Source organism: Penicillium alfredii, assembly GCF_028826965.1.
Source record: "Penicillium alfredii strain IBT 34128 chromosome Unknown utg000001l_segment0_segment0, whole genome shotgun sequence".
Classification (NCBI taxonomy): domain Eukaryota; kingdom Fungi; phylum Ascomycota; class Eurotiomycetes; order Eurotiales; family Aspergillaceae; genus Penicillium; species Penicillium alfredii.
The window spans coordinates 1,918,868-1,938,659 of NW_026622698.1; the positions used below are offsets into that span (position 1 = coordinate 1,918,868).

Consider the following 19,792-nt stretch of genomic DNA (forward strand, 5'->3'; position numbering starts at 1 on the left):
GTACCAACCGACCAATTGCTGCTGGATAATCGACCAAAGCAACGGCCAGCCGAGGACACTCTAATTTAAAGCCGCGAGGCAATTGCCCGGGACAACATCACTTAAAAAAAACTTCTGCGACGATCCCGAACAAAACCCAATCAGGCACGCATTCCTCGAGCCGCAAGAATAAAAAGAAACTGGTTCAAACAGAAATTGCTAACTTATGTCCGGGATAGATTCAGGGATAGATTCAGCGTGAGATACAAATTACATTTCACCTCACCCCGCCATCATGTCTCTCCCGCTCAGCACCATCACCACCTTCCGCACCACCTTCAACCCATTCGCGCACTCGGGCCGACCCTGTCGACTTTTCCTGACGCTGCTGCGCACCCCGGACACTACACCGGCCAGCAGCCCCAACCGCATCGATATCAAAGTGAAGCAGTTGCCGCGCCACTCGACGCAGCCGCCGGAGATGACAATTGGGTTTAAGGGCGGCAAGGAGATTACGCTGGAGGTCGGGAAACGCGGGTTGAAGATTGGGGATATTGTCAATGAAGTGTCACGCGTGGGCCGAGCGCTGGAGCGAGAAGCGAGCTTGAAGGGGTAGTGGGTGTCTTTTGTTTCTCTCCTTTTGTGCTCAATACCATTTACCATGTATCATATCCTGTTGACTTTGTTCATTATATTTGAGATGAGTTTCTCTTTGGCGCTGTGGGCAGAATTGGACGGTTGCAATCCAGTGATATACCGCAGTCGAGTGAGCAGCCACCGTGAGATCCCACCTGGTCATCTCATGGTATCCATCTTACAAGCAAGCATCTGATGATCTCTAGTTTATGCCAATTGCGCATCAACTTCAGTGTACACACCAGCTCTCTGGTCGTGGGTACTCAAACGTTTTGATTTTGGTATTTTGCAGTAGAGACATTCAATATTTACACCGCAGCACCGGAGATGAAGAACCACTTGTCAATGCTGCCGTCGGTGGGAGCAGGGGGCAGGTTCTCGCCGCGGGGGATGGAAGCCAGCTGGCTCTGCTCAGCACGCTCGACCGAGTTGTCCACAGTCACGTTGGCGCTGTGATGGTTAGCCCAAAAGACCTAGTGGAGGGGGAAGCAAAACTTACAGGCTGATCTCGCCGCGGGGAGCCTTGCCGGTGATAAGCTTCTCCCAGGCGTCGGAGCACTCGCGGATAACGTCCTCGGCGTACTTCTTGTTCTTGCACTCGCCGGAGAAGGCGAACTGGTTCTCGGGCTTGCCGTCGGGGATCTTGTAGATACGGAACCACTCGTTGGTGGCTCGCAGGAGACCGGGGAGGTGGCGCTCAACGTCTTCGATGTCGTTAAGCTTGGGAGCCAGGGGGTCGTTGATGTCGACGACAATGACCTTCCAGTCGGTCTCCTCCTCGTCCAGGAGAGCCATCACACCAAGCACCTTGACCTGCTTGACCTGGCCAGGGTAGCCGACCAGCTCGCCAATCTCGCACACATCCAGAGGGTCATTGTCACCCTTGGCCTTAGTCTCGGGGTGGACGGTGTTGGGGTCTTCCCAGGTCTATGGATGGTCGGTTAGTTGACCCCTCACTTGCCTACCATTTTTGTGTGCCGGGGTTTGTCACTCACGCGGGGGAAGGCACCGTAGTTCCAGAGGTAGCCCTTGTGGGGGAAGCAGTTGCGGACGTAGCGGAGCTTGCCCTTCTTGGTGTCCTGCTTGATGGGGTTCAGGAAGTCCTCCTTGGAGATCTGAATGTCAAGAGAGCCCCGCAATCAGCATTTGTGTATGGAGGCGGAGAGGTGGAGGAGAATTGCAGAATGATCATACCTCCTGCTTGGCATTGGTCCAGCGAGGGATCTCAACAACCATGTTCAGGATGGTCTGCTGCTCATTGGCGTAGAGGGGAATGTCGTGGAAGGGAGAGACGGGCACACCATCCTTCTCGATGAAGACACGGTGCTCCAGCGTGAAGGGCTGGCCAATCTTGCGGACGGAGTAAGACATGGTGGGAGCTGCAGACGAGAAGTGTCTGGAGACAAGAGCAACACGAGAGATGGAAGGAATCTTGGAGGGGAATGAAAAGGGAGGGGCTTTGAAAGTGGGGGGAGCCAGCGTGGATGGGCGGACTCGGGCGGTGGAGGCAGACAATCCCAGCCGGGCCAAGGGAGGACGGGCCAGAGCCATTGGCTGTGTTGGCAATCTTCTCTCTGCTTTTCCTGTGGCTCCGTCAGAATCAGGGCTTGCGTGACCGGTGGTTAAGCCGGTGGGTTTTTTTTTTCCCCCTTTTTTGCCCCTGTGCTGTGGCGGTTGGTCTGTGTTCCGAAGACCGGAGAACCCGAGAGCATTGACATTCGGACCACGCCTGAATTTCATGGCTACTATTGGAATTTCACTTGTACGGAAAATGGTGTATAGAATATCCACTTTAATGTCATGTTCATTCCACTTCTCTGGTCATGTATATGTACTCTGCATGCACTCGGGTCCTGCGAGTACTAAGCCGATATCGGGATAGTGTGGGCGACAGCGCAAGATGTTAGACATGCCTATAGCAGAACAATATTGTAGTTATCTTTAAACTATTTCTATCAAATTTGAAGCAGACTCCTAAATTATTAGTCCTACTATATTCTCTAGTTTTTATCTGATTGAATTCCCTTCTATTAAGCATAGAATGAATATATACTATCACTTGTGCTGTTCTCTGAAAATTCTTCAGCGAATAATGAAACAAAATCTGTGGGGCTAAGACCACACATTCTGGCACTACCAACACGCCCTGTTCCTGAACCACAAACTGAGCCACATTTTTTCTTCGTGTTTAATTGCACTAACCTTAGGACCTTAGAAGAATACAGAGTTACTATGTCTAGTTCAATTTCTGAGCTTGCTCTCTATAACAATCTATAGTAATCAGCTCTGTATATATCCAATTTGAAGTACTTAAGATCATCTACATTTATCTATCTCAATAGGTCTGTATCAAGTAGACACTTCTCTGGTTCATGATCTTGGACCATCATCGATAATTAATTTTATTGATCTATTTTCTGCGCGTATTTTTTGGGGGAACATTGGAATAGCAAGAGCCAAGCATTTCAAACCTCTATAGTTATATAAGAACCAAGGTCAGCCCTATAGATATATTCTACTCTACTATAGGTAGATGTGGGGAAGGGGGCAAGTACACATTCCTTTCTGTTACATGAAACTTTGTTAATTACATCTATAGCTGCTTTGACTTGAACAACATATTAGGCAGTCGGGGTTTGTGAGACGCAGGATCGTCATATTACTCGAAACCATCAAAGATCGATTTCAACTACGGTTTACGCCCCCACAGCTTGCGTATCTCGCTAATAAACAGCTCTGCCTATCTCACCACCCCCACCATATAGTATGTTGACGATATGTGGAGGCATGAGAAAAATCTAAGGAGGGGCGACAGAGGCGTTGGGATTTGTCCACCATCGGCCCTAGGAGTGCCAAAAAGGCTCAATAAGGTGAGGAAACCATGGATGCTCTAAATATATTATTCACAAAAAGTCAAAATATCGACAGCCTTGTGCCAGTATTTTCAAGCAGTCTCCCCCTAGGATCAAAGTGGTGTTACTACTCTCTCACCCCGACACGGCCCGATGGGAGGCACTTCGCACTCTGCAGGTCAGTCATAATAATAATGGTTTAGTGATAGTTCAGAGGATCTTGCAGTTCTGGGCGAGCGAACCAACCACGCGGAAATATAAAGTTACTCTTCAGTACGAAGACAAGCCCAGCCTTGCGTAGAGACAGTAACCAAGGTAGGCAATGATGTCCATTCACCACAAGACGGGAAAAAGCTTCATCCCGTATATTATTTCTAACATGGCCCAACTGCGGGCCCTGGAAGATTCTTCAAATTGGCTTAAGTGCTTAAGTGCTTAGGGTGGGACAAAGTCATGAAAGCTTATATTGAGCCTCGACTTGGCGAGGTAAAGGATCCCCCCCCCCCTTTTTTTTTTTCTTGCAAATATTCTTTGACAGGTCAGAATTTTTATGTCCGATGTGGCTTCTCCACTCGAATAGGGCAAAGATTGTCCTCTCCTATAGTGGGACAGGCAAGAGCAGACACTAGCGTGCCAGTAAACACAGGACCTCGAACCCGAACCCGAAGGAAAATCCCTGGCGATGCACAGGGCAGGCCAATCAGCAAGGCGAGAAAGTATACAGCCGCTCCCAACGCCGACCCGAGCCTCGAGTGGGGATTTCGTTATTTTAAGCAATTGCTTGACGAAATGAAACGCTAACGTGGGGGCCACGCGAGATCTACAGGGCCAAAACATATACTGGAATAGTTTTTAAAGGGAGTCTACTCCCCTCTTGAAACCAATTCTTCTTCAGTCCATCGACATTGCAAGAGCCCAGAAATCACCAGCCAAGCTCCTATTCCACTCAAATTTCTCTTTCACAATGGTGGATGCTCTGTCAGTGGTCACTCTGGCCATCTACGCGGCCCTTGTCCTCCCGGTCCTGTACCTTTTGGTTAGACATGGACGCGAGGGCCTGCTCGGATGGCTCTTCCTGTTCCTCTTCTGCACCCTCCGCATCGTCGGCAGTGCCTTGGAAATCAAGAGCTCCAGTTCTGCGGCCACCATCATTTCCAACGTGGGACTGTCGCCTCTTCTGTTTGCGACCAGCGGGATCTTGCACGAAGCGTGAGTGGCGCTCGATCAAAGGTGTTCAAAAATTGAGGAGGGGGCTAACATGAGAAAATAGGAGAGCCCTGTTCGTTCGGAACCTCAACCAGAAGCAGGAAATGGCTGGCGCCCTCCTGTTCCACATCTTCGTGGCCGCCGGTGTCGCCCTCACTGCCGCCGGATCCGCCAAAGTCCAGCAGAACCAGCAGCCCGACAAGGCCGAGGGTATCATGAAGGCTGGTATTGTGATTCTGTGCGCTGCCTGGGGAGGTCTCGTGGGATACGCCGGAGCGTCCTACACCTCCCCGGTCAAGAATGGCCGCGCTGCCCGTGCAGGCAAATTGGTTCGTTTCCTCTGCTTGATGCAAATTCCTCTTTCTTGGATTCTATCAGACTTGCTGACTCTGTCGATCTATAGCTGCTTGCATCGGTCTGCGTTGCTCTCGTCTTCATTGGTGTCCGCATGTGGTACAGCCTGGTTGCTCTGTGCACACAGAAGCCCTATCTCAGCCCTAGCACCGGGTCTATGCCCATTCGAGTGGTGCTGGCTTTCTTGCCCGAGTTGATTGCCGCGATGATTTTCGTGGTTGCAGGATTTGTCACTCAGGGATCGTCTCAAGTGGCGGATGATGAATCCGATCTGTCGGAGCCCCAGAAGCCTCTGCCCGAAGAGATCTAAGGGGACCCCGCTGTTTTTTGATATAATTAGATTAAATTAATGTGCTGTACTGAAATGCGAATATGTTTAGACGTCTATTCAATTCTCGTCCCTCCATATTCTAAGTTTCTACCGGCTGAAAGCTATATAGTCTACTCGAGCATAAACTGCAGCAAAACATGTACCGACTACTTAGTAGATCTAAAATAACCGAAAAAATAAATAAATAATAAATAAATAAAAATATACAAGAAATAAGCTGTGTCCTTGGCACACTAAAAAAGCCTATCACCACGTGACTTCGCCTCCAGGTGGGATTCTTCATCGTTGACTCAGGCCCGAACCACTCGTTCCCCTCGGCATGCGATGAACAGACTATTTCGAGCCGCAATGACTTCCCTCACTGCAACTGCCACTGCTACGACCGCAGCAGCGTCCACGGTGCCGCGTGTGCCCATCCCCGCCAAGGGGGTTGACTACCGCGGAAAAGTCGTCCTGGCCCCGATGGTTCGATCGGGCGAGCTGCCCTCGCGCCTGCTCGCCTTGAAGTATGGAGCCGACCTGGTGTGGGGCCCCGAGACGATCGACCGCGCGATTATCGGCGCCATCCGACGAGTAAACCCGCGCAACGGCACCATCGAATTCACCCGACTGCCGTCCAATGGTGGGCGGACCGAGAAAGCCGCGAAGGAGTCGGTCATCTACCGGATCGACCCGGCGCGGGAACAAGGCAAGTTGGTATACCAGATGGGCACGGCAAGCCCGGACCTGGCGGTGCAGGCGGCGCGCGTGGTGGCCGGCGACGTGGCGGGCATCGATGTCAACTCGGGCTGCCCCAAGCCGTTCAGCACTAGCGGCGGCATGGGTGCCGCGCTGCTGCGCACGCCCGACAGACTCGTCTCCATCCTTGAGGCACTTGTCCGCGAGGTTGGCCAGCCTTTCCATATTGGGATTTCTGTCAAGATCCGGATCCTTGAGACCCCCGAACTCACCGAGAGCCTCGTCTCCCGCCTCGTCGCTACGGGCATCACCGGCCTGACAGTCCACTGCCGCACCACGCCCATGCGGCCCCGTGAGCGCGCCATCCGCGACCAGCTGCGTATGATTGCAGGCATATGCAACCGTGCCGGCGTTGCCTGCGTCATGAACGGCGATGTCGCGTCGCGCGATCAGGCGCTGGACCTGATGTCCGAGTACGGCGTAGATGGCGCGATGATTGCCACGGCTGCTGAGGCTAACTCGTCGTGCTTCCGCTCTGAGGCCGATGGCGGGCTCCTGCCATGGCGCGAGGTCGCCTATGCCTACATGCGGTTCTGCATCGAGTCCGAGAACCGTTTGGGCAACACCAAGTACCTACTCAACATGCTGATTCCGGGCAAGAACAAGGAATTCAAAGCCGCCAAGGCCTCCCGCACCTACACGGATTGCTGCCGCCGTCTGCAGTTCGACGACCTCATCCCTGCTGCTGTCCGCCTTGACGAAATCCTTGACTTGACCGGCAAGTGGGAGCTTGGCCCCGGTGACAGCCAACAGGACTCTCGCCCCCAGGCTGTCCAGAATGCCATCAAGTCCAATGAGTCGGCTCAGGCGGCGGGCGGCAGCGCCATCAGAGCGAAAGCTACTTCACCGGCTACGCATGGCCCTGGTCCCATTCGCACCTCCTCTATTCCTGGGCCTGCGAAAATCGCCAGGCCAGAGACCGAGAACTCAACTATTGATGCAGAGGCACATATTCCGGCTGCACAGAAGCCAGAAATCACCGCATAAACGTTGCTGTCTAATTTGGCATTGCCTTTCTATGTTTATTTTCTAGTTCCTGGTTTCTGTCTACACTCCTCTATCTTCTCGACGCTGGTTCGCGGTCAGCATGCATAGCCTGGTGACTTTTTTTCACATTGTTTCATTTCTCTGCATAATTAGGTGTTGCTTTTTCTCTTTCTTTTTCTGTCATGTCCATAGATTCCCTTCTGTTCAAATGCAATGGATATATTATTGGTTGACCGAAAGGAAATGTCCCTTGGAGGCAGGGGAGATCAGGCTACAAAGACAGCTGGCATCGTTCTCGCACACTACAGCCGGCATATAGAAAAGACGATCAGACAAGGTTGGAGACGGAACCAACCACATAGTTCCCCATCGTTCCCGCACACCGCGTCTGGAATAGCGCTGCTCCACACCCGAAACCCTAACAAGTTGCTTTTGATAGACCTGCCTGATATGGTCTGCCGGAACGACAGACGAGGGATTCTGCTAGCGTGTATAGAATTTGCTAGTATGCTGTCTAATTAAAGAGTATAAAGAATATAAAACTATCTTTCAAGGCACCGCGAAACTCTTTTACTGCCCTATTCTTCAAAGATCCTGCTCATCCCATTTGATCACACCAAAAACAACCTTAGAAACAATGGACATACCCACCCCCAAAATCGCCGTCCTCGTCAACACCCCACCAGAAAACCACGCCTTCTGGACAGACGTGCGACAAGCGTGGCAACAAGCTCTCACGAAAAGTGCACCTTCAGTCAAAGTCGACCTCTACGATCCCGTCTTTGAAAAGGACTTTCCCGATCCGCTGAAATATGACCTGATCGTTCTGAGTGGCGGCAAAGCAGACGCATCCTCTTCTGAGCCCTGGGTGCTGGGGGTCCTTGATTTCGTGCGTGCGACTGCGCGCGAGGCGCCGAAGACGAAGATGCTGGGTATCTGCTGGGGTCATCAGGCTGTGGCGAGGGCGTTGGGTGGGGAGGTTGGAGCTGTTTCGACTGGGCCGATTGTGAGTGACATTCTTTCACTGTGTAGTCTACCACCAACATCCTTCTGAGATGATGTTCACTGATCCTGAATAGGCCGCTATTCAAGATATCCCTCTCACGGACGCAGGCAAGGAGTTCTTCCCGTTCGCCGCGGGCACTGGTTCCTACGTACGTTTACGCTTTTGTGCCTTCTTTTCTCTCTCTTTCTTCCACCGGTGTAAGTCCACTAATTCTTTACAGAGAGCACCGGAATTCCACGTCCGCGAGGTCTCCAAGCCCGCCCCCGGCTTCATCTCCCTCGCCTCGAACCACGAATGCTTCGTCAACAAGACAAACACAATCCTCTCCTTCCAGGCACACCCCGAAATCTCAAATGACCTGGCGAAGAAAATGCTCCTCGAAGAAGACAAGGAGTACAATGGGAACTCGACGGCAGAGCAGCTGGAGGCCGAGGTGCAGAAGCTTGAGCAGCCAACTGATGGAGTTGACTTGTTGAACCGGGTTATTCAGTGGCTGCGCGAGTAATGGCGAGATATGCAATGACCGTTGGAGCTAAAATTTGGGAGTTTAAGACTTTTTCCTCTGGGCTTAGAAATATCAATATCGGCTATTTTCTACCATTTTTTTTATAGATCAAAATCGATACGCTCTGTAAAGAGAGAACCGCTAGACCTCCACTTCCCATGAACCAAAAGCGTGGTAATGACCTGGCTATTATAACCCGTGAACTTGGGCTCTCCGCCGCCGTCATCCATGGGCTGCGAGACGCCGAACACATCGCGATCCATTCTTTTCTGTTGATTGATCGCCCTGACAACAGCAAGAACCTGGTAGACAGGGAAAGCCCCTTCCTCCGTCGGATGCGTGTCTTGCAGGGTCTGGAGCCATTGCTCGATCTCAATACTGAGAGATAGGTCCTGGCAGCGGAGTGATGCGGCCAGTAATAGGCCTGAGAACCCGATTGTGTAGTTGTTGCGGATCACAGATGTACGCATGTCCGTTCCCTGGGCGATTCGGAGTAGGAGGCGGACCCAGGGTTCTGTCTCTGAGCATTCACTGCCGAGGTGTTGGGGATCGCCGGAAGGAATCTTCTGCAGAAAGCTTGTGTATTGCATGATTCGGGCCACGACGTGGTAGGCAAAGTTCAGGGCTGCATCGTGGGATTGGAAGAGGACGGGCGAGGTTTCTGATGCATGGCCCGCAAGGGGTTGTTCCGATGGTGGGAGATACGATAGCCACTCGTCGAGTCTTTTGGATTCATTTTTCAGTTGCACGGCGTAGTCTTCGAGGTCCTCTCGGTTGGTTAGTGGTTCGTCTAAGAGGAATACTAGGTTGGGATCTGGTTGGTATTTCCAATGTTGGAGAGTTTTCGACATATTCAGCCGGTGGGATGCACATAAAATGCTGAGAGCCACGGCGCGTCGCTCGTGTAGGGAACCAGAGGGTCCTTCAAGGTCTCTGGGCAAAGCAATCGACGGTAACTGTCTCTGCACATCCAAAGAACTGAAATATGTGCGCGCCCACCAGACTAGGAACTGCGACTGCATCCACGCAGCGAGGAGGGCTCTAAAGAGCGGGTTTCCTGTTGTCGAGCGAAGCTCCACGAGAAGTGCCGTCATGCCTTGCACATGACAATAGAATCCTTCGAAGTTACCCATGGAAGCTTCAATATAGCCAAAGAGGACCAGGGTGGTTAGAACCAGTATGACGTTATTTTGGTAGTCGTCTTGAGCGAGTGAAGTGATTTTCTTAATTGCCGAAGAATAATATAGTTGACTCCTCGTTTGATGGGTCAGGCTTGGACTGAATGATCCCATGGTCGCCAAAGATGCCGAGGACTTTCTTTCGGGGTTGATCCGGCTGATATTGCATGATGATAAAGCGAGGATGGCATCTTTTACCACCGGAAGTCCAAGTTGCTCAGACGTGGAACGGAATATCGGATGTAGAGCTGGCAAGCAGTGATCTTCCCAGTAAGTCGAGTAGAAGACATCTCGATCAGTATGCTGCAGCGAGTAAATTAAGTTGATATCTGGAAGTTTTGGACTCGGGTCGTGTCTGTTGAAGAGCTGTACCTCCGAGCGACTTGGTTCGGACAAGGATGGCCCCCTCCTACGGCTTGTCTTTGTTGGAAGCGCAGTCACCACTTGGAACTTCAAGGGCGGCTTGACACTCTCGCAGACTCTCCCTAGCCTAGCACACGTCCCACATGTTGGCCTTTTCTCATCGCACTTGGTCCTCGATGTTAGTCTGGTCCTGGCGGTTCCCCGAATGCGCCGTACCTTGGTGCGCCGTTCGCGACAGCTCTTGCAGCCATTGCGCGAGCGGACAATGTCTGTTTTCTTGGGCCTAGGTGGAGCAGGCTTGTACATTTGATGCCATTAATGACCTGGTCCAGCCAGTGTTCGGTGATTGAAAAGATTCCGGTCGTTTCTAGCCTTGGAGGCGTGGGAGGTGGAGGTGGATGACTCAGTGGAAGATTGCACCGTGGACGCCTCGAGCCACAAACTTCATGTTCTTTGGCCAGTACACATAGCTTGGGGTTCGAACATTTTCTGTCCTTGCTCATGAAATGTAATGGACATATTACTGATTCATAAATGGTTGACTGAAAGGATACGATCCACCCAAGGTCTACAAATACGCCTCAGGACGACTACAAGTGAGAATAAGACACTGAGATAAGAATTACAAGTAGATGAATTTTGAGCTCTAAGTGAGCTCGATCTAATCCCTGCAACCCCCCCCCCCCCCCCCCAACTCCCACACACCCGAAACACCCGAGCGAAAAGAACCACAATCAAGCCTTGCCAGCGCCCGAATCCTTCTCCAGGTCGGCACGCACCATCTCCTCGACGACCTTCATGCCGGCCTCCTCGTTCTTGGCACCGCCCGCGTCGTCACCCGCGACCGCCTGATCCAGAGCCAGCTTCGTCTGTCCGAGGGCATAAATCTGCTCCTCGATGGTGTCACGGGTGACGAAGCGGAAGATCTCGACGTCGCGGGTTTGACCGACGCGGTGGGCCCGGTTCTCGGCCTGGACATCCTCCTGGGGGTTGAAGGAGGAGTCGAAAATGACGACCTTGTTGGCGCAGGCGAGATTGATGCCAGCGCCGCCGGCTTTGGTCGAGAGCAGGAAGACGGGGATGTCCTCTCGCTCGTAGAAGGCGTCGAGGATGGACTGGCGGTCTTCGACGCTGGTGCGGCCGTCCAGACGCACGAAATCGATCTGCAGCGTCTCCAGCACGTTCTCGAGGATGTCCATCACCATCGTGAACTGCGAGAAGATCAGCGTGCGGTCGCCGTTTGCGATAAACCGCGTGAGCAAGGCCCGCAGTTGGTCCACTTTGCCCGAGTCCATCCACTCCTCGTTCTTCAGCTTGAACTTGCCGAGCGATCCCGGGTTGTCGAGGCACATGTGGTGGCACTCGAAGTCATTGTACGGCAGCAGCTCCTCGTAGATGATGTTAGGGTCCGACAGGGACCACTTGTCTTCTTTCAGACAAGCCTTGGCCATCTTGCGCAAGGTAGCGTCGTCGTAGTGTCGACGCGCGAGGAGTGGGTGGATCGCTGCTTGTCGGAGCTTCATAAGAATGTTGGCTGACTTCGATCCGGTCTTCTTGCCGGCCGCGCGGTCCTCCAGAAGCTGCCGCACTTGTTCCTTTTCGTGCTCGTAGATACCTCGTTGCGATGGCTTCATCTCGCAGTATTGAACGTGGCAGTGCTTGGCCGGAAGGTCGATCACCTGGTGCTTCTTACGTCGCAGAACAAATGGCTTTAGCATGGATTTGGCACGCTCGATACGCTGCGCCGATAGCAGAGTCGCATGCGACTCATCTGTCGTCTTTGCTTTGTTCGCGAACACGGCATTCAACTCTTCCTTGTGTTCATGGAACACGCCGGGCAAAATAAACCCAAGAAGAGAAGCCAGCTCTTGCAGGTTGTTCTGTAGTGGCGTGCCGGTAAGGAGAAGTCGGAAACGTGCCTTGATGCGGATGAGCTTTTCGTACAGCTGTGACTGATGGTTCTTGAGCATGTGGCCCTCGTCGTAGACACACACGCAAAAGTTCATGTCTCTCAGAAACTTCGCGTCGGTCTTGGCCTTGGCAATCGTGTAAGTGGTAATCACGACGTTGATGCTGTCGCGGTTATCTTCAATCTGCTCGCGGATTTCGGCGCGCTCGTTCAGGCCAGCGTAGTATGGCATGACTGAAAGCTTCGGGCAGAATTTCTGGAATTCGCGAAGCCAGTTCTCGATGGTTGATGAAGGCACCACCACCAGATGAGGACCCTTCACTCCGATTTCAAACAGATGTGCAAGGAAGGCGATGACTTGGCAAGTCTTGCCGAGACCCATGTCGTCCGCCAGGATGCAACTCAGTTCCTTCTCGAACAGGAGAGCCAACCAGTTAATTCCTACGATTTGATAGTCTTTCATCTCCAGATCATCTGCCATGATGGATGGCTGTGAGATGAGACGAGATTTGCGCGCCGCCGGGACCAGCTGATCACTGTCATCGGAGTCCACAGAGAGTCGGTTCGAAGAAGGCGTGGCGATCCCAGAATCGTGCGACTTAGTGGGATCGATCGATGTGAGTTCCAGCTCGCCATCACGCTTCCCGAAGATGTCGATGCCCCATTTCTTCATTTCCATGCCGACAGGCCGGCCAAGCGCCTCGCATTCCGCCACCAAAGCGTCAATGGCTAGATATCCAGTCCACATGTCGATGCACTTGTCAACAATTTTATCTCCGATAGGCTTGGGAGGCTTGCGTCCCTTGCCCTTGCCCTTGGGCTTGGCATCGTCCTTGACCGGTGCACTGACGGTGCGCACATCATCCAGTGCTGAATAGGGTCGTTGCGACATGATCACGTTGGCGGTTTCCTCGGGGATCGCAGCAATATCAGCGAGATCGCAAGCATGGCAAGTGTTGAAAAACTTGAGAACCTTGCGATCCAAGTCGCTAGCGCCAGAATCCTCCACTTGGACATCTGAATCATCCGAATCGCTCATGGCCGCTTTAGGAGATTCCGAGCGCGGGGACGACACTCTCTTGCGGCCCTTCTGAAGCCGACCGAGCTGCTTCTTGGGCGGAGACTCATCGGAGTGAATCGAAATCGCATCGGCGGGAGATTGAGCATCGGACGGAGGGGCACGAGACTTGGGGCCGCGCATGAGCCGGCGCCGGGGTTTTCCTTCGTCTGAAGACCCTTGGTCCTTTGTCGCAGCAGCGGGAAGATTCATCGCCGCCCATTTGTCCTGGATGGTTCCTCGGGCCTTGATCTTCTGCTTAGCTACAGGCACCGGGCCCGAGCCGACAGCAGGCGAGGCACTCAATTCATCCTCGGAGGACTCAATCACAACAGTATTGAAACCATTTTCCTTGTTGACATCGTCGTGATTGGCGAGTTTGTCGAGTGCGTCGTCGTAGTTCCCATTAGCGAGCATGAGCGCATCCACACACGCATCAATTGACTTTGTCGGCATCACTTTGAGAATGCGCTCGACCTTGACCCGAATCCGGTAGTCGGGAATCTCCTGGAGAGACGAGTACTGGAATCTCGCGAGCTGAGCGCGGGACGGCGCATCCTGTCGTGCCTTCTTCGTGGCGACCCCCTTGGTCGGCGAGGCCGAGCTCATTTGATCCGCAGAACGCTTCATGGTGACAGACTTGGGATCATAGACAGCAGCGGCGGTAATCTCCTTGAACCGGTCGAGGGTACCGCCGTTAGGGTGCACAGGGGACTCTACAACTTTTTCCTTCTGGGGGCTTCGATTCGTCTTTTCAAACATAGCAGGCTTGATGTCCGTACTTCGAATGGTGTGGCGTTCGTCGTCGTCAGAAGAACCACCTCGGTAGGTAGGGCCGTCGTCGAGATCGAACACCGGTGTTCGCTTCGCAGGTCCCGAAGTAGTTGCAGGAGGACGAAAGTGGGTTCCGGAAGGGGCCATCAAGGATGAGAGGAGGCCGCCTTGCGGTGGGCGGCGAGGTGGTGATATAGCTGGGGCGGGGGGGAGGAGGCGGCGACCTGAATAACGCTATTGTTGCTATTGTTACCATTATGCATATTGTGGCTATTGCGGGGTCGGGAATAGGGCGATTCAATAATCAGTTGAGTGGGTTGCGTCAATCGCTGAGACGGGGTCAATGAATGCGCCGCGACTGGGACGGTGGCAATTGTCTCATAGTCGCCATCGTCGGGGGGTGTACTCGGCACACCCTTCTTGTCCCGAGGAGTATTGGGCACCGAGTCATCCATGGCCATCCACTACCAGATCCCAAGGACTCCCAAAAGTGAGGCCGGTCTGATCTGAAGGATTTCAGGAACGCTTTTTTTCTGCCGGCGGAGACGCGAGGCGCGCTTGGGTCACGTGGTTTTAATTGAATATGGTATTGCCGAGTGGATGGGGGATTATGAGTATACGGTGTACAGGGAGAATCAGTAGCAGAGAGGGATCTTGGTGTACGCATTGGATGAGGACTGTACTGGTGCGTGGGTGGAGATGTCCTGGATTTACAGTCGATATTGATCTCTTTGGTTTCCCTTTTGGTCCTTAATGCTCGCCACTTTTTGCGCAAGTTCATCTCATGTAGAGCTGACTTCCGATGAAGCATCGTTCAAGCAAGCTTATTGTAAACAATAGACTAGCATTATTATTGAGGACACCATGGAGGCCTCCCAATAAACCCCCCTTTTTCGCGTATACAATTGTAGAGCGAACCCACCAATCAGCGTCGCCATGTGACCGGAGCTGGCGTTGACTTGGAGCTCAAGGATCGTCGACCCGACCCATTTCCCTTCAGAACTACCCGCTTTCAGCGCATTCTTCAATACCCGCAACAGATATGTCTGCCCGCCGTCCCCATGCGCAATCCTACGCCGATGCTGCGGCCAAGCCTCCGCCGGAGAAGAGCGACTCGGACGTGACCCCCGCTGTTCCTGCGTACGTGGAATGACCCTGTCTGACAATGTTGCTGCGCGATAATCCATAGATGTTTCTGACCCAATGGCGATGCACAGCGACGTCATCTATAAGCTCCTCAGCTTCACGGCGGCCATGGTCATCGGCCCCCTCGGCGTGTATTTTCTGACCGTGAACTCGATTTTCAGCGGTGAGATCCTTTTTTTGTTCTAGCTATTGTTCCTCGTGCCTACAATCTATATACTGATAGTTGCTGCGATGATTAGGAAACACCACATTTGCCGGTATCGCGGCTGCCTTCACTGCTAACGTGGTATTGTTCGCCTATGTCTTTGTCGCCTGGAAGGATGACCAAGGGGAAAGACAAGCAACCGAGAAAGAGAAGTCGAAGAAAGCCCAGTAGCTTCGATGGACGCGCAGGCCGTGGATCGAAATATATGGAGCAGGCCTTATTTTGTGTGTATTTTCTTTTCATCGGCGTTACTGGTAGCTCGATTGGGCTATCTTGCATTTCGTTATTGCCCATTGGTACTATCCTCGACGGCATAAGAGTATCGAGGACTCCCGCGGCGTTTTGGTTGGATATCATAAAACTATTCCCACAAGTCCCAGCTTCTTCAGGACAACCTCGCAAGGCCATGCCTCCAGTCTCCAATAAAATGTCTCAGAACAAAGCATGCTATGTCCATGTCGAAGGAACCGCACTCCGAAGCTCAAAACTAGCCTGTATTGGTACAGCCGCCTTTCTCACGCGGGTCTCCGCTTGACAAACTCCTCCAGGTCCGCCTTGGTCGCAACGCCCAGAACAAACTTGCGCGCCACATCGGTTACGACCGCAAACTGCTGCTTGTCTCGCTGGTCGCCGTTGGGGCCGGTCTCGCTCTCGAAGAATTCCTCAAGCTCCTCCAAGGGCGTCTCCATCGTGATCACGTGGTAGATACCCCGTTTCCGGTTGAAGCGCTGCATCGCAGAAGATACCGGGGCGGTCTCTTGCACGGCGCCGCTGTGCAGGAGGTCCTTGAGCCGAGGGATGTTCAGGTAGCCGAGGAGAGATCGCTTGGTCGCTGAGATGACCGTGAGATGAGAGTAGTCGCGCTCGTATGCTGCCATGAGGGCAGCGGAGACTGGATCATCGGGCGAAACGGACAGGGCTGGAGGGGGATCGAGATCTTCGACAGTCGCCTATACAACATCCTCCGCGGTTAGTGTGTGTCATTTGAGTCCGAGCTAGCAGAACGGAGACAAACCCCGCGGTACTTGTCGGCCCATTTTGTTGGCAGAGCTGCAGGGACAGAATCCGACGGGAGCTTCTCGCGAGCAAAGGCCTCGCTGCCGGTCAGGTAGGAAGCCATTGTTGCGCGTGGAGAGCGAAGGATTTGGCGATGGCGGGGCTCGCGCGGGAGGGGCAGGGAAGCTTAACGGAGACAGAGGACAGTAGAGGGTAGAGAGTGGATTCAATGAGCTTAAATCCAATCCTCTCAAGTGAAGAAATTCGTCAATATTTGCTGGGAACACGCCCGGGGCGAGTAACAGAGGGTTGAGGCGGACGCCAGTCTTTTTGACTCAAAACTCGGCGCTTTTGCTCATGCAACGCCAAGACTTCACTCTCTACGTCATCCACGGCATCAGCACAGCGCCATCGTTCTCTCTGCGCCTTTGACGCTTAGGGGTACAGTACTGCTTGCCTGAACTTCTCTTGCTAAATCTATTTGATTGACCGAGCACACGGCTTGGTATTCCCAAAGGATCTGCTCGTGCGTTGATTGTCATTGTCTGCAGGTGGAGACGCTTCGCTCGACCCCGGGCTCGACTCCACTTGGGATACCTACTCTGATGAAGTAAATAGATCGACCACCATGCTGCCCTCGGGATCGATTCTAAGCACGCTTGCTGCCCAGCACCCGCTGGGTGGCCTCAGTGTGCAGCCGCAATCTCGCCAGCAGCCGGCCGGCGTGCCGACCGCCCCTCCCAGACGTGAACCGTTCCCGGCCTGGAGTGCAATCGACGAGGCCAAGAAAAAGGCAGATGCCTTTGGCAAAGAAGCGGCTCGTGAATACGATGTGGCGAGCAAGAAGGCCCAGGACAAGGCGGGCAAGATCGAGCCCTGGAGCCCCAAATACTATGCGGCGTGTACTTTTGGCGGCTTGCTGGCGTGTGTTAGTGATAGACGGATTCATTGCGCCCCCCTCGGATACTGGATTTTATTGCTGATTCTGCTTTCCCCAGGGCCTGACCCACACAGCTGTGACGCCGCTTGATCTGATCAAATGCCGTCGCCAGGTCGACTCGAAGCTCTATCAGAGCAACATGCAGGCATACCACAAGATCCGTGCAGCTGAGGGTCTTCGTGGAGTCGTCACGGGCTGGGGACCGACGTTCTTTGGCTACAGTGTAAGCAAGATGGAATAGCTGCTGACTACAGGCTGCTAATGTCTTTTTCAAAGGCCCAAGGAGCCTTCAAGTACGGTGGGTACGAGTTCTTCAAGAAGTTCTACAGCGACCTGGTGGGCCAGGAACGAGCCAGCCGGTGGAAGACCTCGATCTACCTGACGGCCAGTGCCTCGGCAGAACTGATTGCGGACGTCGCTTTGTGCCCGTTCGAGTCGGTGAAGGTGCGCATGCAGACGACTATCCCGCCTGATATCCGCGGTACTTTCAGTGGCATCAGCAGCGTCGTTTCCAAAGAGGGCGTGGCCGGGTAAGTTGTGATGTGGCGATGTGCATTAGACTGGTAAAACGCAATTTTTGACATTACTGGTAGACTGTACAAGGGCCTGTACCCGCTGTGGGGCCGCCAAATCCCCTACACAATGATGAAGTTTGCCTCTTTCGAGACGATCGTCGAAGCCATCTACCACAATCTGCCCGGCCAGAAGTCCGACTACAACAAGGGTGCCCAGACGGCTGTGGCATTCAGCGGTGGGTACTTGGCCGGCATCTTGTGCGCGGTGGTGTCGCACCCGGCCGATGTGATGGTGAGCAAGCTCAACGCTAACCGACAGGCCGGCGAGGCATTCGGGGCGGCGATGAGTCGTATCTATGGTGACATCGGGTTCCGCGGACTGTGGAATGGATTGCCCGTCCGAATTGTGATGATTGGGACTTTGGTGAGCATAACTCGAGTGGAAGCGGGTAGTTCAAGTCACTAATCATGTTTCTAGACTGGATTGCAGTGGATGATGTATGACGTTCTTTGGTTAGTGATTGGAAGGTGGATATGCTAACTCATCGGACTTATAGCTACGACTCGTTCAAGATCTTCATGGGTCTACCCACGACGGGAGGAACGGGCGAGAAGAAGAAGGGACACTGAGTGCGAAGTGCAGACTGGACACATTCTCTATCTTGCGACTACATTCTTTTATACTTGTGATAGTCTCGAGTTTAAATCTATTTTTCGATCACGACAGCTCGTAGACCAATGATAGGTATAATACCGCTATATACTCTTGTAGCGCCAAGAACGCTATCAGCAATAGGTTAGTCACAGCACCCACCAATGCCCGCCAATTGCCGCCTGCTATCTTATCTTCGACGTCACCAGAATTGCGATAGAAAACGAGGGCTGCTGCTATTCATTGGGGGGGACATTCGTGGGACTGATACTTGGTGGCTTCTTGCAATTTGCATGCCAAGCACAGCTCCGATCTCGTTGCGCCTCGAGCACGGTGGTTTAAATTGGAGGTGCTTTCTCTGCTGATCCACTACAACACCTAACCTAGTAAGTAAATTTCTCCCCTTCGTCCTTACTCTCGCCTTTATTCTCGGGTAACTGCCAAAGCTGAGGTGAAGCACCCCTGCTTTTTTTTTTTTTTTTTTTTTTTTTTGATTGTACCTGCGTCGGCTGATTGCAGTCTGCACGATAAAAAGACCCCCTCGCATCGTGTCGCATTGCGATTCTCCTGCTTACCCACTTCTCTCCTATCCAGATACCCTCTCCTCCAGAAACCATCCTTTACTCTTCATCATGGGCGAACACGAGCCGATGGTCTCGCATGGGCGTGGAGGTACGATATCTACCAACTTCTCGACCCCCCACATAACTCTGCCAGCGCATTAACACGAAACAGGACAAGGGAACATCGGCCACGACACGACAGAGTATGTCTCCCCAATATCTTGATTTGATTTACTACATCTATGGATATGGATACACCGACCATCCGTGAACCCAAGCAGATCTGACGAATCCTCTTACTTCTAGATATGTCGACGGCGAGATCGTTCGTGAGGGTATCTACGGAGACCAGGGGGACGGGGCATATTCTGCAGGGGTAAGACAAAAGCAAAGTGGCATACCTTGAGCATGACATTCTACGACCTACACTAACAGCACATGTACATAAATAGCGCGGCGGTGCCGGCAACATCGGCTCCCCGAACGTCCGCCCAACCTCCAAAGTCCCGCACGACGCCGAGATGATCCCCGAGCTGGCAGTCCGCAGCTCTGTCGATGAGAACTACCATGTGGGGGTAAGCTAATTCGCGACTCTCTCTCTCTCTCTCTCTCTCTTTATTTTAATTTTTGGCTTTTCCTATAATGGCATGGGCAGGGTGCATGCATGGATACCTCACGGTTCATGTTCATGGCTAACATCTCTATTTATTAGCGGGGCGGCCAAGGCAACGTCCACCTCGACGAGGCGACTCGCAAAGAAAAAGAGGAGAAGCGGCACAAAGGCCTGGCGCATGAGGGGCTGGCCGATAAATTGAAGAACAAGCTGCTGGGGAAGAAATAGAGATTGGAACTAGAGAAGTAGGTCGAGCATGATTTACTTTCCAGTGTTTTTGCCCTTTT

The 19,792-nt window shown here is 52.9% G+C and overlaps 11 protein-coding genes across 11 annotated transcripts; 7 read left to right on the forward strand and 4 right to left on the reverse strand.

Moving 5' to 3' along the window:
- Positions 1-274: 274 nt before the first annotated feature.
- On the forward strand, positions 275-595 carry NUU61_000715 (mitochondrial 54S ribosomal mL53 protein; the record flags this gene model as incomplete). The annotated part of the gene is made up of 1 exon (XM_056651298.1): positions 275-595. The coding sequence occupies one exon, from the start codon at positions 275-277 to the stop codon at positions 593-595; it is 321 nt and encodes a 106-aa protein (XP_056516148.1).
- Positions 596-923: 328 nt separating this feature from the next.
- ipp1 (inorganic diphosphatase IPP1) lies at positions 924-2,166 on the reverse strand (the record flags this gene model as incomplete). The annotated part of the gene is made up of 4 exons (XM_056651299.1): positions 924-1,065; positions 1,115-1,542; positions 1,611-1,730; positions 1,810-2,166. 4 exons carry the CDS (start codon positions 2,164-2,166, stop codon positions 924-926), a joined length of 1,047 nt encoding a protein of 348 aa, XP_056516149.1.
- A 2,265-nt stretch (positions 2,167-4,431) lies between these two features.
- On the forward strand, positions 4,432-5,337 carry NUU61_000717 (uncharacterized protein; the record flags this gene model as incomplete). Its single annotated transcript, XM_056651300.1, has 3 exons — positions 4,432-4,676; positions 4,738-5,002; positions 5,077-5,337. 3 exons carry the CDS (start codon positions 4,432-4,434, stop codon positions 5,335-5,337), a joined length of 771 nt encoding a protein of 256 aa, XP_056516150.1.
- A 369-nt stretch (positions 5,338-5,706) lies between these two features.
- Positions 5,707-7,083, forward strand: NUU61_000718 (tRNA-dihydrouridine(20) synthase (NAD(+)); the record flags this gene model as incomplete). The annotated part of the gene is made up of 1 exon (XM_056651301.1): positions 5,707-7,083. The coding sequence occupies one exon, from the start codon at positions 5,707-5,709 to the stop codon at positions 7,081-7,083; it is 1,377 nt and encodes a 458-aa protein (XP_056516151.1).
- A 637-nt stretch (positions 7,084-7,720) lies between these two features.
- On the forward strand, positions 7,721-8,594 carry NUU61_000719 (type 1 glutamine amidotransferase; the record flags this gene model as incomplete). The annotated part of the gene is made up of 3 exons (XM_056651302.1): positions 7,721-8,089; positions 8,163-8,237; positions 8,310-8,594. 3 exons carry the CDS (start codon positions 7,721-7,723, stop codon positions 8,592-8,594), a joined length of 729 nt encoding a protein of 242 aa, XP_056516152.1.
- A 101-nt stretch (positions 8,595-8,695) lies between these two features.
- On the reverse strand, positions 8,696-10,441 carry NUU61_000720 (Zn(II)2Cys6 transcription factor domain-containing protein; the record flags this gene model as incomplete). The annotated part of the gene is made up of 1 exon (XM_056651303.1): positions 8,696-10,441. The coding sequence occupies one exon, from the start codon at positions 10,439-10,441 to the stop codon at positions 8,696-8,698; it is 1,746 nt and encodes a 581-aa protein (XP_056516153.1).
- Positions 10,442-10,869: 428 nt separating this feature from the next.
- On the reverse strand, positions 10,870-14,330 carry NUU61_000721 (DEAD/DEAH box helicase; the record flags this gene model as incomplete). The annotated part of the gene is made up of 2 exons (XM_056651304.1): positions 10,870-14,072; positions 14,129-14,330. The coding sequence occupies 2 exons, from the start codon at positions 14,328-14,330 to the stop codon at positions 10,870-10,872; spliced, it is 3,405 nt and encodes a 1,134-aa protein (XP_056516154.1).
- A 563-nt stretch (positions 14,331-14,893) lies between these two features.
- Positions 14,894-15,397, forward strand: NUU61_000722 (vacuolar ATPase assembly integral membrane protein VMA21; the record flags this gene model as incomplete). The annotated part of the gene is made up of 3 exons (XM_056651305.1): positions 14,894-15,015; positions 15,093-15,184; positions 15,261-15,397. Coding segments are annotated over 3 exons (351 nt in total), but the record flags the coding sequence as incomplete, so codon positions are not given.
- A 344-nt stretch (positions 15,398-15,741) lies between these two features.
- On the reverse strand, positions 15,742-16,346 carry NUU61_000723 (putative cystathionine beta-synthase (beta-thionase); the record flags this gene model as incomplete). The annotated part of the gene is made up of 2 exons (XM_056651306.1): positions 15,742-16,176; positions 16,242-16,346. The coding sequence occupies 2 exons, from the start codon at positions 16,344-16,346 to the stop codon at positions 15,742-15,744; spliced, it is 540 nt and encodes a 179-aa protein (XP_056516156.1).
- Positions 16,347-16,850: 504 nt separating this feature from the next.
- Positions 16,851-18,307, forward strand: NUU61_000724 (putative mitochondrial phosphate carrier protein; the record flags this gene model as incomplete). The annotated part of the gene is made up of 6 exons (XM_056651307.1): positions 16,851-17,150; positions 17,221-17,385; positions 17,439-17,692; positions 17,756-18,101; positions 18,156-18,190; positions 18,235-18,307. The coding sequence occupies 6 exons, from the start codon at positions 16,851-16,853 to the stop codon at positions 18,305-18,307; spliced, it is 1,173 nt and encodes a 390-aa protein (XP_056516157.1).
- Positions 18,308-18,961: 654 nt separating this feature from the next.
- NUU61_000725 (DUF3602 domain-containing protein) lies at positions 18,962-19,733 on the forward strand (the record flags this gene model as incomplete). Its single annotated transcript, XM_056651308.1, has 5 exons — positions 18,962-19,001; positions 19,065-19,095; positions 19,199-19,268; positions 19,345-19,467; positions 19,605-19,733. 5 exons carry the CDS (start codon positions 18,962-18,964, stop codon positions 19,731-19,733), a joined length of 393 nt encoding a protein of 130 aa, XP_056516158.1.
- Positions 19,734-19,792: the final 59 nt, after the last annotated feature.